Source organism: Montipora capricornis, chromosome 14, assembly GCF_036669925.1.
Source record: "Montipora capricornis isolate CH-2021 chromosome 14, ASM3666992v2, whole genome shotgun sequence".
NCBI lineage: Eukaryota > Metazoa > Cnidaria > Anthozoa > Scleractinia > Acroporidae > Montipora > Montipora capricornis.
Window position 1 is genome coordinate 32,285,075 of NC_090896.1, and position 15,000 is coordinate 32,300,074.

General features: G+C 37.8%; 3 protein-coding genes and 1 non-coding gene across 8 annotated transcripts in view; 2 read left to right on the forward strand and 2 right to left on the reverse strand.

Moving 5' to 3' along the window:
* The window catches only part of LOC138032434 (ralA-binding protein 1-like), a 31,152-nt gene extending 29,520 nt beyond the window's left edge, over window positions 1–1,632 (reverse strand). Inside the window, exons 1-3 of one of the 4 annotated variants that reach the window (XM_068880108.1) lie at window positions 1,509–1,632; window positions 1,301–1,436; window positions 1–112 (exon numbers count right to left, since the gene is read on the reverse strand). The exon at window positions 1–112 is cut by the window's left edge and continues 64 nt beyond it. In XM_068880108.1, coding sequence (XP_068736209.1) covers window positions 1–112; window positions 1,301–1,419 — 231 coding nt within the window. In that variant the 5' untranslated portion in view covers window positions 1,420–1,436; window positions 1,509–1,632. Of the gene's footprint in view, window positions 113–1,300 lie in introns of all 4 variants that reach the window. The other 3 variants (XR_011128369.1, XM_068880107.1, XM_068880109.1) reach the window with 3 other exon arrangements.
* Window positions 1,633–1,971: 339 nt separating this feature from the next.
* LOC138033704 (cilia-and flagella-associated protein 96-like) lies at window positions 1,972–6,857 on the forward strand. Its single transcript, XM_068881496.1, has 6 exons — window positions 1,972–2,233; window positions 2,568–2,784; window positions 3,406–3,619; window positions 5,347–5,449; window positions 5,732–5,808; window positions 6,231–6,857. Exons 1-6 carry the CDS (start codon window positions 2,134–2,136, stop codon window positions 6,444–6,446), a joined length of 927 nt encoding a protein of 308 aa, XP_068737597.1. The 5' UTR covers window positions 1,972–2,133; the 3' UTR covers window positions 6,447–6,857.
* A 1,058-nt stretch (window positions 6,858–7,915) lies between these two features.
* Window positions 7,916–12,412, reverse strand: LOC138033703 (thioredoxin domain-containing protein 15-like). 2 transcript variants are annotated; one of them, XM_068881495.1, is made up of 4 exons: window positions 12,273–12,412; window positions 11,718–12,174; window positions 9,269–9,396; window positions 7,916–8,447 (listed from the first exon to the last, which is right to left on the reverse strand). In XM_068881495.1, the coding sequence occupies exons 1-4, from the start codon at window positions 12,403–12,405 to the stop codon at window positions 8,215–8,217; spliced, it is 951 nt and encodes a 316-aa protein (XP_068737596.1). In that variant the 5' UTR covers window positions 12,406–12,412; the 3' UTR covers window positions 7,916–8,214. The 2 variants fall into 2 exon arrangements, with proteins under 2 accessions (XP_068737596.1, XP_068737595.1); XM_068881494.1 differs by having other exon boundaries at window positions 11,718–12,177.
* Window positions 12,413–12,707: 295 nt separating this feature from the next.
* On the forward strand, window positions 12,708–12,780 carry Trnat-ugu (transfer RNA threonine (anticodon UGU)). Its single transcript has one exon. It is a non-coding gene; the product is annotated as a tRNA-Thr (tRNA).
* The last annotated feature ends 2,220 nt before the right edge of the window (window positions 12,781–15,000 follow it).

Genomic DNA, 15,000 nt, shown 5'->3' on the forward strand with positions numbered 1-15,000 from the left:
TTTCTCCTTTTCTTTATCTTTCTCTTTTTCTTTCTCCTTTTTCTGCTTTTTGGGTTTGATACGAATTGTAAGCGTCCTTGACTTCTCCCTCTTTACCTTTTTCCCTTTTGGCCTGTAAAAATTAAAAAAATGGGTCAGTTGGCTGGGAATACAGTAAACACAAGCATATAAGAACCTAGAATTTTTGAGGTCAGGCTGAACAGGTTCTTACAATTATTTTAGCCAATAGGATAGTTTTTCACAATTCAGACTGATTAGGTTCTTAACAGGTTTTTATTTTTCAGAAGTTGTCATATTGTAACCATAGGCATAAATATTGTACTACTAATGGTTTAGCACTTGTATTTTAAATAATGTTATTGTCTATATTGTACTGAAGCTTTATGGAAAACACAATTATTTCAAGTGAAAATCCAAACAAATGTAAATCAAAGACCACATGAATTATACACAATAGTGTCCACCAAAATGGTGCTCCTTACCTAAGGAAAACAGCTGCATTCACCCTAAGCCAAAATAATGCTAACGTTACCCTTATCTTATTGTTCAAAACACACATGTCACCACACCGAGGGGTGCCTCATGCCTGTGCTGTAAGGCGGGCATGGTGGCTGGCATAATGTCCTGGTGCCATGTTAACCCAGTCCAGCAGTAGAACAACATGCCCCCTCCCTGATTGGGCTTTAGCAAAGGGCTGAAAGGGTCAAGCAGGCAGCAATTCCCCGCCCCTAATTTATTACACACCTTATGGATTAAACTTGTAAGAATCTTACAGCAAGAGATACAATCAAAGACCAGAATAAGAAAAAAACATGCAGTACATGTACATGGGAGGGGGGGAGGGATAACGCCTGATAATAGGAATTACTGTACTCCACTCGACGAGGGCAGAAATGAAATGCCTTCAGATTACAAAACATGTGGTTCCAAAGAGGCCACCACGTGGTAGGAGTGGAGCACAGAGACCGAGGGCTCAAAAGTTATCGCTCCTAAACATTGACTTTAATTTTATACTAAAATATCATGAAAAATACAATCAACAGAAAAGCCTAACCCCAAAAGAACATAACCTTTGCGGGGGCTAGACTACAGAATACAGGGTGCCTTTTCAACAATTTTTACCTAGAAATGGCCCTGTATTTTGTAGTTGCTCTGCAATTTTAGCTCGAGATATTTATTAGATATATTTTTACCCGAGGATTGGCATTTTCTTTTTTACTCTAGCTAAGGGCTAAATCAATATAAAATTCTGGTAGTAAGTAACAACAGTAGGTTCTGCCTTGCGTTGTGTGTTTTGTACCTGGAGTCTTCTACTTCTTCTTCTCCCACACTGTCATCGTCTGCTGAACGAAAGGCCATATATCCTTTGTCTTTCTTCGTTTCTTTCCTTTCAAAGACGTCTTCCTCTCGTTCAGTCATGACTGTTTTGTCTCACCCTGTAAAGATTAGGTCTTTGAAAGTGATGATGTGAAAATAAACGATCAAGAACTGGCAAAGAACTACTGTACTTTCATAGGCTGATATCCGCCATTTTTGGACGACAACTCTGCGCCAGTACCCTGGGTTCCAGAGGAATTTTTTTGTTTTTAAGGTCGGAGAGAACGCTCAGCGATTCCAAATCAACGGTCTAGGACGAAAAACACTATGTGACTGCCTACACCAAGTAGTTACCAAAAAATGCCTCTGGTCGCACGACCCAAGAACCTCATTTGCATGCGAATTTCTCGTCAAACCAGTTTTGGCCACCAAGCTGAGGCTGTTTTCCACGGGACGCAATGAAGTGCATCATTTACGAACATTCCTGAAAATTGCGATTACACTGATGGCTATTCGTCCTCGACCGTTTATTTGGAATCGCTGAGAGTTCCGACCTTGAAAAAAAAAGACGTCTGGCACCCAGGGTACTTGCGCCAGTCATTCGCGACAAATATATCTGCTAGGTTACCAAGCCATCTGGTTGTCACGGCAATAACACATAAATCTTGGCTTGATGAATAGGCTTGATGGTTATTTCATGTCGAAGATAATTTCGCGATTTTTTTCTGACAGTTCCATCAGTTACATTCCTCAGCTGTTGATATTACAATCGCACGAGGAATTCTCTACAAGTACTGTAGAGGTCTTTTGTGAAAAATGTCGAAATTAGACACTAAAAATGATCTAAACCGTGTTGGTCTGTTTTCCGAGCTTGGGTATATTTCGATCGGGGATCCATACAAAAGGCAAGGCACAAGTAAGTGGGAGAGGTTTGTGGAGTTTCATATTTACTTTTCAACATACGTTTATTGTTCAAAAAAACCTTTTAGTACGTGCATCAGATGTTTAAATCTTTAATTAGTTTAGTTTGGTACAGCTCAAGTCACTGGCTGCAAAGATCGTTGACATATGAGCAACTCACGCAACGTAACATACGTTTATTGTTCAAAAAAACGTTTTAGTACGTGCAGCAGATGTTTAAATCTTTAATTAGTTTAGTTTGGTACAGCTCAAGTCACTGGCTGCAAAGATCGTTGACATATGAGCAACTCACGCAACGTAGCATAATTTAATTAATTTGATCATCGCAGATTTCAATGTTGCTGCTCATAAAGGAAAACAGATGCTCCCTGGTGGGAGCAAAACAAGATCAGCTCTCCAATCTGGCTATTTCGATCAAAAATTCACTCGGATCATGGAGAGTGAAGCCTTTACTGATCCAGTAAAGCGGAGAAGACAAGATAAGCTGAAGAGTTCAAAGCTTAACATAGGAAAGGCTTTCGTTCCAAGCAATGGAGAGAAACTGCCGTAAGTTAGACGGTCCCTTTACAATTCTCTGTGATCCTTGAGGATGCTGTATTTTCGTGGATTGACTACGATCCGAACTACCCCTCCCTCCAACAAAAATCTAATAGTGTGAACTACATGTGGCATAATTCCTTTTTCACAAGTTGGCTGTGATTTGTCAAACTGGCAAGAATAATTATTGAGCCAAATGTTATGTATCATAATAAAAAAATATACGCAAGTTTCAAGGAGTCTCTTGGTTGATAATTAATTTTATGCAAATTACTTCATTGCTCAAATCAATGTGTTTTTTTCAAAATCGATCTGTTGTGTCCCAAGCTCTTGTTAAAATAACTCAAGTTTATGATAATATTCACTCTCAGACAAAATGCTTCACATCAAAGCTGCAGGGGAAAAAATGCAGATTCTAAGATATTTGCAGGAGACTCAGATTTACAATAAGGAAATAAAGGCACAGTGTGTTATCTTGAAGCAAACTTAACCCTTTAAGCCCCGAGGGGTTCCCCATTGACGAGTAAAATCGTCTGGCGTTAGACAGAGTAAAATCTATAAGTGCCATTTGGCACTATCGGGGCTGAAAGGGTTAAAGACAGACATGTATGAATTTCTTCTTCACCACAGGTCAGGAGCTGGAAATCATTATGGAACATTCAGTGGAGCAATAACCGCCTTTAGTCCTGTTGTTAAAGGAAAGAAAGCAATTGATTCGCCCGGAAAGAACTTTTTAACTAATCCACCAAAGAAAGGAACTGGTTTTGGTTACCTCCACGTGACAATTGGTGCTTCGCCAAAGTACATCTCAGATGCTTATGATCGGGCTAGAGATTTGAGAAATGTGGGTATAGCTTAGTATATTAACAAGTCCATTTACCTTAAGTTGCAGAAGCATGGTGGTTTTTTGGCATTTAATCTTTACATCAGACATTTCATGAAAAGTTTGGTATGCACAATATTATCATAAACCAACCTTGTTCCCAGGATCTCTCTTCTTGTCTTCCCATGGAGAGCCTGGGAAGAGGTTGAATGGCACCAGCTGGTGAAAAAATAATCTTGACTTTCTATGGACAGAACGACCTGCAAGGAGATGGTATTTACACTGCAGGTGTAAACACTGCGTATCTCCTCAGCCCCGGATCTGGGGCTTTTTAGAGACTTATAATTCGTCTTCTGGAGGATTGGGGTGGTCCCAATGTATAATGGAGGTCTGCATATGCATTCCTCCCATGCATATGGAATTCCAAGATCTTTCAAAAACCAGCCAGAAATCATACCCAAACAACTAACCACTAATGGGACAATCTTTGTCGACACCAGATGCATCTGATTTCCTTTCCCAGAGGAGAGTAGTTGCTGATTTTGTCATCGCCACATCCCTATCCTAAGGCACCCAGAAATTGACAAACATCCACTCCTAAGATGCTCAATCCACCACAGTAACATCTAGACGATCATGTTTCATCTTCTGTGTTGTCTTGATGATCCTATCCTACCAGATCTTCCAACACCCTCACCTCATTCAGAACCTCCTTATACCACACAACAGCACACTTCATGCCAGTGCGCCCTCAAACCCATCCACTCATACCTCCTTTGATAGTCCATAATTGCACCAAACCAGTACAACCACTTGCCACATGCCCAACTGACTCCACCTCCTTGCCAGTGACATCTACACTTTGGATCTACATCCTCCTTTTTAATCATGACCCAGGTATTATTTTTTTGTGTGTGGTAAATGCAGGTTTATCTTTAATTGAGGAGCAGCATTTTAAAGGGGCACGTTGTGATGTTAATTGTCTCTATATTTCGAGACACAAGTGATGTTGAAGTTGGGGAGAAGAGCAAGGAGACACTTTCTTTGTGACACTTAAAGTCCATGTTAGGGGCATTTCTGGACATATCTGAGAATAATAAGAAAGCCTTTAAATATTTTAACACTGACAATAAGTCCTAAAAGCTTGCAGAAGTAAATTGTATTAGATAATACAAGGACTAATTATAACAGTATAAATTATATTATTAAAAACTGGATCATTGGATAATGCAATTCGAGAGTTTTGATTGGCCAAGCCATCATGGGTTATGAGCCATTATACCATGATCTACAAATGCGGCAAGCATATGCGTGATTTTTTGGTCCTTTTCATTTTTATTGTAGTCTAGTTTTCAATATGTTGGGGGCATTTTTAATAAAACAATTATTCCACTCGCGCTTGTTGGATATAAGATGATTATAGCCAACTCGGTGCTGTGCGCCTCGTTGGCTATCTATCATCTCATATCCAACGCGCGCTCATGGAATAATTGTTAAACAGAAAATAAATGTTGCAGACCCTGTAAGTTACATTGTACTTATTAGTATAATACAAATTCGTATTAAAAGAAATTAATTTTAATGTAAAGCTGACATGTACATGTACAGTATCTACCCAAAATAATTATACACCTTTGCCTTAATTTGCAGGAAACCTACAACTAAAGACCTATTAATTTAAGGTTAAGGAATAAATTTGATTATTAGTAATTTTGTTTTGATCACAATTTTTGCTGTAATCAATACAGAAAGAAATGGAATCAAGCTTTAAAGCAAGGAAAGGAGGAGCATTTAAACTGAATCTTCATCCCAAAGCTTTCTTTGATGGAAATCCTTACAAATCTGACAGGGGTAAGAATTCTGTTACCTAAAGGAAACAGGCTTTTATACCAAGCGACAAGAAAGTTGTCAAGATGCAACAGGATTAATTATTATTGTTTAATTAACAGGTCACGGGACACATTTATTTACTAAAACAACCGTAAACTCTTCCTTATGCCAAACCTGTTGCAATCCTTTGAAACAAGTTCAAACTTGACACAAAATGAACCGACACAATTTAATCAACTAGAAACCTGAAGGTAGCCTTTTACAAGTACATGTAATACCTTTTTTTCTTTTGGTCTTTCACAGGTCTTCCACCTCTCAAAGAAGGACGGAAACCTCCAGAAATACTGAAACCATTCAAGCCTAGCTCCCCACCAAAAGAGGTGAGGAATGCAAACATTCATTACATTCAATCAAGATTGTCATTTTTATTATCACCACTGTTACATGGTAATTTCAGTCTTTGAAGTGCCCGAGTAACCTCAAATGTATTTTTCTTTGACTAAGGATTTTTGGCAAGGTGCCTTTGGTAATCTAGTAGGGTTGAAGTTTTTTAAGTGCAAATTATTTTGCAAAATGTAACAAACTCCAATCTAAGCCTAACTAACACCCTCAGAGACCAAAGTTTACAAGATGTGGGAGATGATTCAGTTTTGCATAGTTAGTACTATGAGTTTTGCCAGTCCTGATTTTGCTCAATTTCTTCAACCTGTCTCGATTGACTCCTTCAGGTTCTCCATGGCACGTGCCTTTAACAAACCCGCCCTGGAATAGCGCTAATTACTGTCTGTCATCTTTCTTACAGATTGGTGGTATGAAGGCTGGATGCTTCGACAGTTATCCATCGCATTCTGAAGACCCTTATAGGGTGAAAAAGAAAAATGGAAGCGAAGGAGACAAGAAGATTTTCAGACCATCACAAGGCCCTAAATCAACACCCACCAGATCAATTATTAATCAGAACGTCAAAAGACGAATCAATAACTTGAACTTCAGGCAACCAATCACCATATCAATTTGATTGTCAAGATCACTCATCGTCATCCAAAAAGGTTAAAACAGTAGTGAAGTGATGTAATGTAAGGCAAGACTAACAAAAAGGCTAAAAGTTATATGTGGATGTTTTATTACATTGTATTTACAAAATATAAGTCAGAATGGTTTCTTTTCGTTCCATCAATTCACATCATTAAAATGCATGCTATGTACCTAATAATTATTATTACCGTGACGTTAACTTTTCAAATTTTTAACACCATACATGTAGCAGTGACTGTTCTTACAAAAATTAATGCAGGAAAAGAAAAATTAGCACAGAATAACTGATGTAAAGCGTTATGAATACAGCATGGCTTGATTACATTGTATGTGAAATTATACTTGTTTTGTCCCTGTAGTGCTTTTTAAATAAAGATAATTATGGTTACATGTATTCTGTTTTCTACTATAATGATAGACAACACTTCTCCAAAAGTTAAAAACCGAAGGAGGAAAAAACTTACTGACCCCTTTAATACTAATAGTAAAACAAAGTCAAGGTCCTTCACTTACAGGTATCCATGGTTTTCACGTCACGCTACATCTGCCATCATGGTGTCCCAAAACCAGGAAATGGTGATGCTGCTAGTGTCACAGGTTTATTAATGCTTCAAGAATCATTCTCTTATGATTCAAGATTATGAAAACCAAGAATGCATGATGAGATTGAAATCTTAAAGCTTGTGAGTTCATGTACGGAAAGAAACAAAAGATGCCCAATTCAATGAGAACGTTTAAAAAAACACCTGTCTTTTTTATTCCAAATTATTAACTCCTTACTAACCGAGCGCGAGGGCCGTACTGGGGAATATTGGCCCGAGGTCGTGGCAGTACGGACCGAGCGTAGCGAGGTCCGTACAAAAACGGCCGAGGGCCAATATTCCCCAGTACGGCTCGAGCTAGCTCGGTTAGTAAGTAGTTTATTATATGGCTTTTTAATTACCTTTTGCTTTGTTTTTGCAAGCCCGTAATCGGCCCGTGGGCATTACGGGAGAATAATGCCCTACAATTCAGTCACAATTAGCCAATCAGAGCGCGCGTTATATCGGCTACAAACACAAGCCATATAATAATATAGTTTAATTAACTTTTACAAATTAACCAGCAGAACTACATGTACATGTATATGTATCCTGAGGAACTAAATTGGGGGAACAGTGACAAAACTAGGATAAAAAATTAAAATTCACTAATGAGTGTCCATGTTTTACATGGAACATGACATTATTTTGGTCATTTAACATTACACATTTGCTGAGAATGTGAAACTCTGCAAAACTTCCAACACACACATGGACAGCAATAGTTTGGTGGCGTTTTCATTGACAGCCACATAGTAGATTTCGAAGTCCCTAACCCAAAAAACAAAACAAAAAGGTAACTGACCGAGTAGGCTATGGTGGATTTGAATTTGTGACTTCTGACTATTTACAAATCCAACACACCACCACATTTTTCTTTCAATTGCAAATTCATAACTTTTATTTAAAATGACCTTGATGTTTCCCAAAACCCAAATCAAGTTCATTGATGCAGGAAGATGAATGCAAAGATTCATACATGTACAGTATTTCAAGTACACCCGCAAACACCATTTTTAAATATCACTGTCTTGGCCATAAATTATTAATAGACGTCAATCTCTTGATTGTCTTGTCCATAATGATAATAACAATAATGTTACAGATACGAATTTCCAACATCCAAGATATGTCAAGTGACATCTTTCATGTTCCACAATAGTGGCTGCATTAATCTTGTTTTTCTCTGCTAAACCACTGAAATATCCATCTCCACTGAACAGTCTGAATTCTCTCAAAAACTAGTTGTCTGTAGCTGGATTTTGAGAACATGATGACACCAAATGCCACAAGAAAGAGCGCAGAAAACAGTAAATAATAGTCTCTATCTTCAACTGGTTTGCTTCTTAATGGACCTTTGTAGTCCTCCTCAGAGACATGAACACTGTAGTTACCTTCAACACCTGCATTAGAAAGGTTTGACCCCTGTGAGTCTATAAAGATTACACCTACACTGTAAGTTGAATGACATTAAACTTTCACCTCCTTTATTAAATAGTTTAACAACACAATTGCAAGCCTGGTATAGGGAGAACAGCAAAATGACAGAGGTGAGCGGGTTGTAAAAGCCCTTTTCCTGTCAGCTATCTTTCCCACTTCATCCACCTAAAATTAATAGCTCAATTTCCAGATACCACACAGGTCTTTGCAAGCTCTAATTTCATTGGATAGTTAAATGATGCCACTCTACTACATGTATGTTAAGCAGTAGGAATTAATATGATTTCTGTACAAATGTAATAGTTTTTTATCTAATCTAATTAGCTGTTGTAACAACAACAACTTTAAAGCACCTAATTTGCAAGCATACGAATGCAACTGCCCTTGATTGCTTGGTGGCTACATGTAATCATTAAATTTGCACATGCCGAACAGTAAATCAAGCATTCTAAACAATGAAAAGTAATCAACAATCATAAAACAAAAGTTTCAATAAAGCGAGAAAGTTTGGTTAACTAGTGTTACCAAATTACTCTCAAAGGAGCAGAGAAACAAATTTAAAGAAAATGGCACAATGGAACACAAAATTAATTTGTTAAATGATCTGTTGCATACATGTAACTAAACAACACCAAGAAAGGGGGTGTTACTCTTTTAAGTTACATGTATTAGTAAGTTATTTTTGACCTTCACAGGTCACAGTAATTCATTTACACAAGTTGCTATCAAATATTTATTAGGTCCTGACACACAAAATGAGTTTTGACTGTAAACCATACATTACCTGTGCTATTTTTCACAAAATCGCGCAGATCATCCAACGTAACTGTATTGTTGAATTTTAAAACAGGCTTTCCAGAATGAAACAATAAGATGGTTGGGACAGCAACAACCCCAAATCGAGTGTTTAAACTGCAAACATAAGAAATATATCTATGAGTTAAAAACATCTCTTTCATCAACTGAAGAATGTTTGAGTATTTTTCGTTAATTTTGTCACATGATCACAATGCTGGAAACCACACAGCTACTGAAAACCAACACATCACAGCTGAGTATCCAGCTTTTACGCAATTAATGCATAACTATGTAGTTGACATCATTGTCTGAGGAAGACTAGTACACTGTAGTACCTGTACATGCAGTCCAAATGAAACGATCTACAAATAATGACCACATCATGAAACAAACGGAAAAAAACCTGATTGTCACAGTACTCTTCTCGTTGATAAAATTTAATAACCACAGATTCTTTCATGTAACATTAATATTATTCTCTTTTGACCCTCCAAATCATTTAAGTTGTACTCTCACAGAAGAGTCACTGCCTTCCATTCACAAAATGTACAAAACCTGTACAGTATGCCTCCTCTAATAGATTTTTTTCCCCGCAAATGTGTAAAGAAACAAAACCTTCATCTAAAATGAGTAAAATTAATGACGATTCATTCCCAAACATTGTGAAAATCTCAGTCTCAAAAACATTTTAAGGAAAAAGCTTTGGAGATTCATGAGGTACATGTCGTGTTTCGCTGACATGTACACTTCTTGGGAGTCTACTGTACAGTAGGTCTCTATACAATGGCTAGATACACAAAATGTTTGGATGTAATTGTGTAATCTTTATGAAGACCAGGATAAATATCCCACACCTTTGCCTCTTAAAAAGCTGGCAGGTCAAAAACTCATGATAAAGATATCCAGAATAAAGCAGTTTACAATCAAATGTCAACAGTAATCTTGCAAACGATGCAATTAGTGATCTGCTTGGAAATCTCTTTTTACATTTTCCTCCAAATTATTGAAAGAAAACAGTTAATAGTTATTGCAACTTGTACATGTTCTCCGGCATATAATATCATCAGTATCCACTAAAATTTGCTTTGTATTGCAATTGAATCATCAGCAGCCATTGTGGTGGCCAATGCGATTTCCTTGGTTTTGGAGTCAAAGCCTAGGTGTGACTTCTAAATATCATGCCGTTTTTGTCTTCCAGCAGTGGCATTGTTGGAAGAACAAAGCACAAAACAATGCACACTATTCAAATGCAAATAAGTGACCAAGTTTCTGGAATTTCCCCTTCTAGGACCACATACATTGTAGAATGCAACCCTCACTACTGTCAATCACTAGCAAGCTGCACCAAAAAATTAATTACCCATTTTGAGGTTGAAGATCATTCTTTGCAGTTGTGAAAGCTTCTTAAGAGAAAGCAAAAGAGAAGCGCATTCCTTGAATTTTGAAGAGTGAACTTTTCAGGTACTCCTTTCACTTAATTAACAAGTGCGAAGAAGATCTTCAAACTCAAAATGTTTTGTTATGCAGTTTAAAGATATGAGTGTTTCATATACGGTAATTTATGCCATATATATATATAGTCAAATACAGGTCATTCCGCCCCACAGTATTCTGACCACCCTTGTATCGTATGATAGCTAAACCAACTCTAACCCTAATTTTTCATATAATCACTATAATCAGTGCTTTGACCAAACCACTGAAATGAGTGCTTAATAGACGTAATCATTAAAATGAGTGCTATAGACACAATAATAGGGACCTTATGCAAGGACGACAATGACGGCTATGAGAATGTTGTCTAAAAATATTATTTCCTGGTACTGTAATAATTTTGCGATTACATAAGTCGCTCGGCTTGGAAAGTGTGAGTTCACATTCCATGAATAAAATTGGTGAGAACCCTGCGGATATTTAAAGAGTAAATTGAAAATTCATTGTCAGGTGCTCTCATCCTCCATGTGACCTCAAATTTGATCATTTCATGTCGTTGTCAAGACAAGAACGGCAAAGAAATGTATTAAAAATAAATGTTAAAATGCACGTGCAGGGGATGCAGAACTTGTCTTTTTGCTCATCAAACCTATTGTTATGTGGAGTTCTCATAAGGGTCGTCACCGCGCTTGCTTAAGGTCCCTAATATATGTGGGGCGGATCGACTTTGGGGCGGAATGACCAGTTACCATGATAAAATAATTATGGTCTTTAACAAGGTGGGTCTAAAACACAGGTCAAGACTAGGAGCCTCTGCTCCAGTGATGAACAATTAGGCCAAACGTTTCCTTTTAAGACCTCAAACAACATTTTTGTCGAGTGATCAGGGCTAGGAGACACTTTTGGTGTTGTTTATTTGTCTGTAGCACAGTGACATACCCTGACCCGTGGAATGTACACATACCTGTGTTTTAGTCCCGCTGTCTCTAACGTAAAATTACCTGTGTTGCTTGTGTGCGTCTATTGCCAGAACAGGGAGATTATTATATACTCGTCCCAGAGCGTTATACAAGGGAGCCAATTTAGCACTAAATGGACAATAATTCGTGTAAAATAGCACAATTGCACATGGATCCGTTTCGTTATTCTCACTTGAATTTATCTGTTGAAGCAATTCATCTGAATGAACGATGACGACTTTCTGGTTAATGGTATCGTTGTTTTGTGAATTATTCCGGCCTTTGCAAGACCATTTTGGTGACGTAGTGGAGTTGTTGATCACACCATCCGCTTTTGTTTCGTTCATGTTTATATTCCATTCAGTGTCGGTAGAATTTATAATAGAATCGGTTTCATTTGTGTCTATCACAATTGGTTCTTTCAAAGTCATGTTCCCTGCCTCCACAGCTGTGTCACTGGTCTCCACATTAACCGCAGAAAAAATCTCGTCGGCGCTTCCTTCTGAAATAAAGTGGACATGGCGAAGGTTTTGCACAATATTAAGCTTCGTCATTTCATTCTTACAAAATCAGATATACATTTGCTAAATTATTTACCTCTCTCGGCATCACTAGCCTCTAAGGGTTCACTTTCTTTGGAAAGAGCACAATCAGGAATCACAGTATAAAAGAAACAAAAAAATAATGCGCTGTAAACATAAACACCAAATCTATGAACCCTATCCGCCATGTTTGGAATTTACTGTTGGGGGTTGGGGGGTGGTGTTGAGATAAGCATGCTTGCAAGTAGAAATTTGCTGACCACTTTTGAAAATGACAAAATTAAACTCGACATTTCGATTCTGTCGCCAATATCTGGCTTCACAGGTGATAGCCTTTGAGTAAAGGGTATATTCTGCGAAAATCGGAGATTTCATATGAATAAACATTTGAAAATATAGATATTTGATTAAACATTTGAGCCCGTGTTCTCAACAAAAGCGCTTTGTTATGTGTTTAAGACAATAAATTCTTCACCTTACACGCGAGATGGCCTCTTTAGCTCAGTGGTTAGAGCACTGGTCTTGTAAACCAGGGGTCGAGAGTTCAAATCTCTCAAGGGGCTACTTCTGAATAGTTTTCCCTTTCTTTTTTTTTCCCTTTGTATTCAGCTTACAGGCACTATTTGCCACTTTCGTTGAGATCTCAGGTCTCAGTTCAGGCTTACACTAATTTGCGAAACGAAACGAAACGAAACGAAACGTAGAAAGAATCCTAAACATCTAACCCTAAAGGCCTGATTAGGCCTAAACAACGGTTTATAGGCCTAATGTTAGCACTGGTAAACGGTTAGCGTTGTACCAAAGGAAATTTTCAATACGTTTCGCAAAAAAGTAATGTAACCAAACTGGCCGACCAAAATTACTATTTTGCGAAAGGGATTGAAATTTTCCGGGCAGGTGCAACCCTAACCGTTTACGAATGCTAACATTAGCTGTAAAAATTTTTGTTTAGGCCTAAATATGCCTCAGGTTAGCTTTCCTAAATGTTTAGCATTCTTTCTGTATCATTTCGTTTCGTTTCGCAAATTAGTGTAAGCCCTCAGTTGAGAAGTTCTGTTTGAGACGGAGAGTTGACAAAACGATTGTCATCTTTTAATATTAAACAGAGCAAAACGAAGACTTCTGAAAGCGATGAAAGAATGAAAAAATGATATATTTTTGTCGTTGTTGTTGAGCTGTAAAGTGTGGATAGGAAATTTACCAAACGAAAGTGTGGATAATAAATCTTTTACTCGGAGAACGGGAGGAGAGAAAGGAGAACTTCAATTAATAATAATCATCATCATCATCATCATCATCATAATAATAATAATAATAATAATAATAAAGCTCTTTACTAGCTCGAAAAAAAAAAGCACCATAAAAAGTTAAATAAAATTGAAAAAGAATCTATTAATAAAACAACTTTTGAAGCGTTCGGTCCTAATCTGAGGAAGTACATAGGAATGACCACGATTCCTTAGCAATCTTGTTTTACTGGGAGAGAGAAGATCTACCAAAGGAGCTTCAGTAGAAGTAGTTATACTCTTCCATAACTTATTTATCTGAGGCGTCTAAAAGACTTAAGACGGGTGAGGCCCGATCCAAACGCCGCACCTGTGCCGAACCTAACTCAATAAAGTTCGACTAAAGAGCGACTTTGGAGCGACGGCTGATTCATACGCCGTACATGGGTCGAACCAAACTGAAATCCATACAATGGCAAGGGGCCTTGGTACAGGTAAACCTTCGGAGGGAATTGTGGTAAGATTATAAATTATCACAATTTATGCGTTAGTTTCAGCACATGATAAGAGCGCCGTGTGAATCAGCCGCCGCTCCAATGTCGCATAGTGCGACAGACCCTGCCGAACTTAACCTTGTTGGCCGCTCCAAACCTAACCTGCCGAACCAAACTGATTCAAACGCCGCTCTTCTGCCGCTCTTAACTCATCAGTTAGGTTCGGCGCACGAATGGAGCGGCTTTGGAACGGGCCTGAGACCTCCCTAAGGAAACCAAAACGAACTGCTCGTTTCTGAAGCTTGTCAATTTTCGGGAAAGATCATAACTAGCAGCACCCCATACTGAAATGCCATAAGTAAAACTAGGTATAATCAAACTATGGAAGCGGTGGTGAAGAGAGTCAAGACTATTGCCATATTTCTTACAATGTGCATACACCTCCCTGCTTTGCTGAGAAGAGCATCAATTTGCTTGTCCCAATTGGTAGGATTACTATGAAAATAAACTCCTAAGAGTTGAAGAAATTCTTCCTGTTTGATATCAAAAGTGGCATTTGGGATAAAGAAGTAGTTAGTTGTGGTGTACTCCAAGGGTCCGTTTTAGGGCCGCTCCTCCTTTTGTTGTATGTTAACGATATTCAACATTGCTCCAGAAAACTTTTTTTTTTTCTTACTTTCCTTAATGCAGATGATACAAATGTCCTTTATTCTCACGAAAATCTCAAGATATTGGAGTTAATTGTAAATGCTGAATTGAACAACTTATTTAAATGGCTAACCTCAAATAAACTTACACTTAACATAAAGAAAACAAACTTTGTTATTTTTCGTCCACACCAAAAACTTATAACAATTACCTACCCCCGGCAGATTGATATTGTTGATATTGAAGAAAATTAGAATGTTACTCTTGAACGTAAGAACTGCATTAAATTTCTTGGGTTATTAATTGATGAAAATCTAAGTTGGAAAGATCATATTCATACTCTCACAATAAAAATAAGCAAAATTAGTCAGGGGCGGATCTAGCATTTTTTGAAAGTGGGGGCCGAACAAGAATA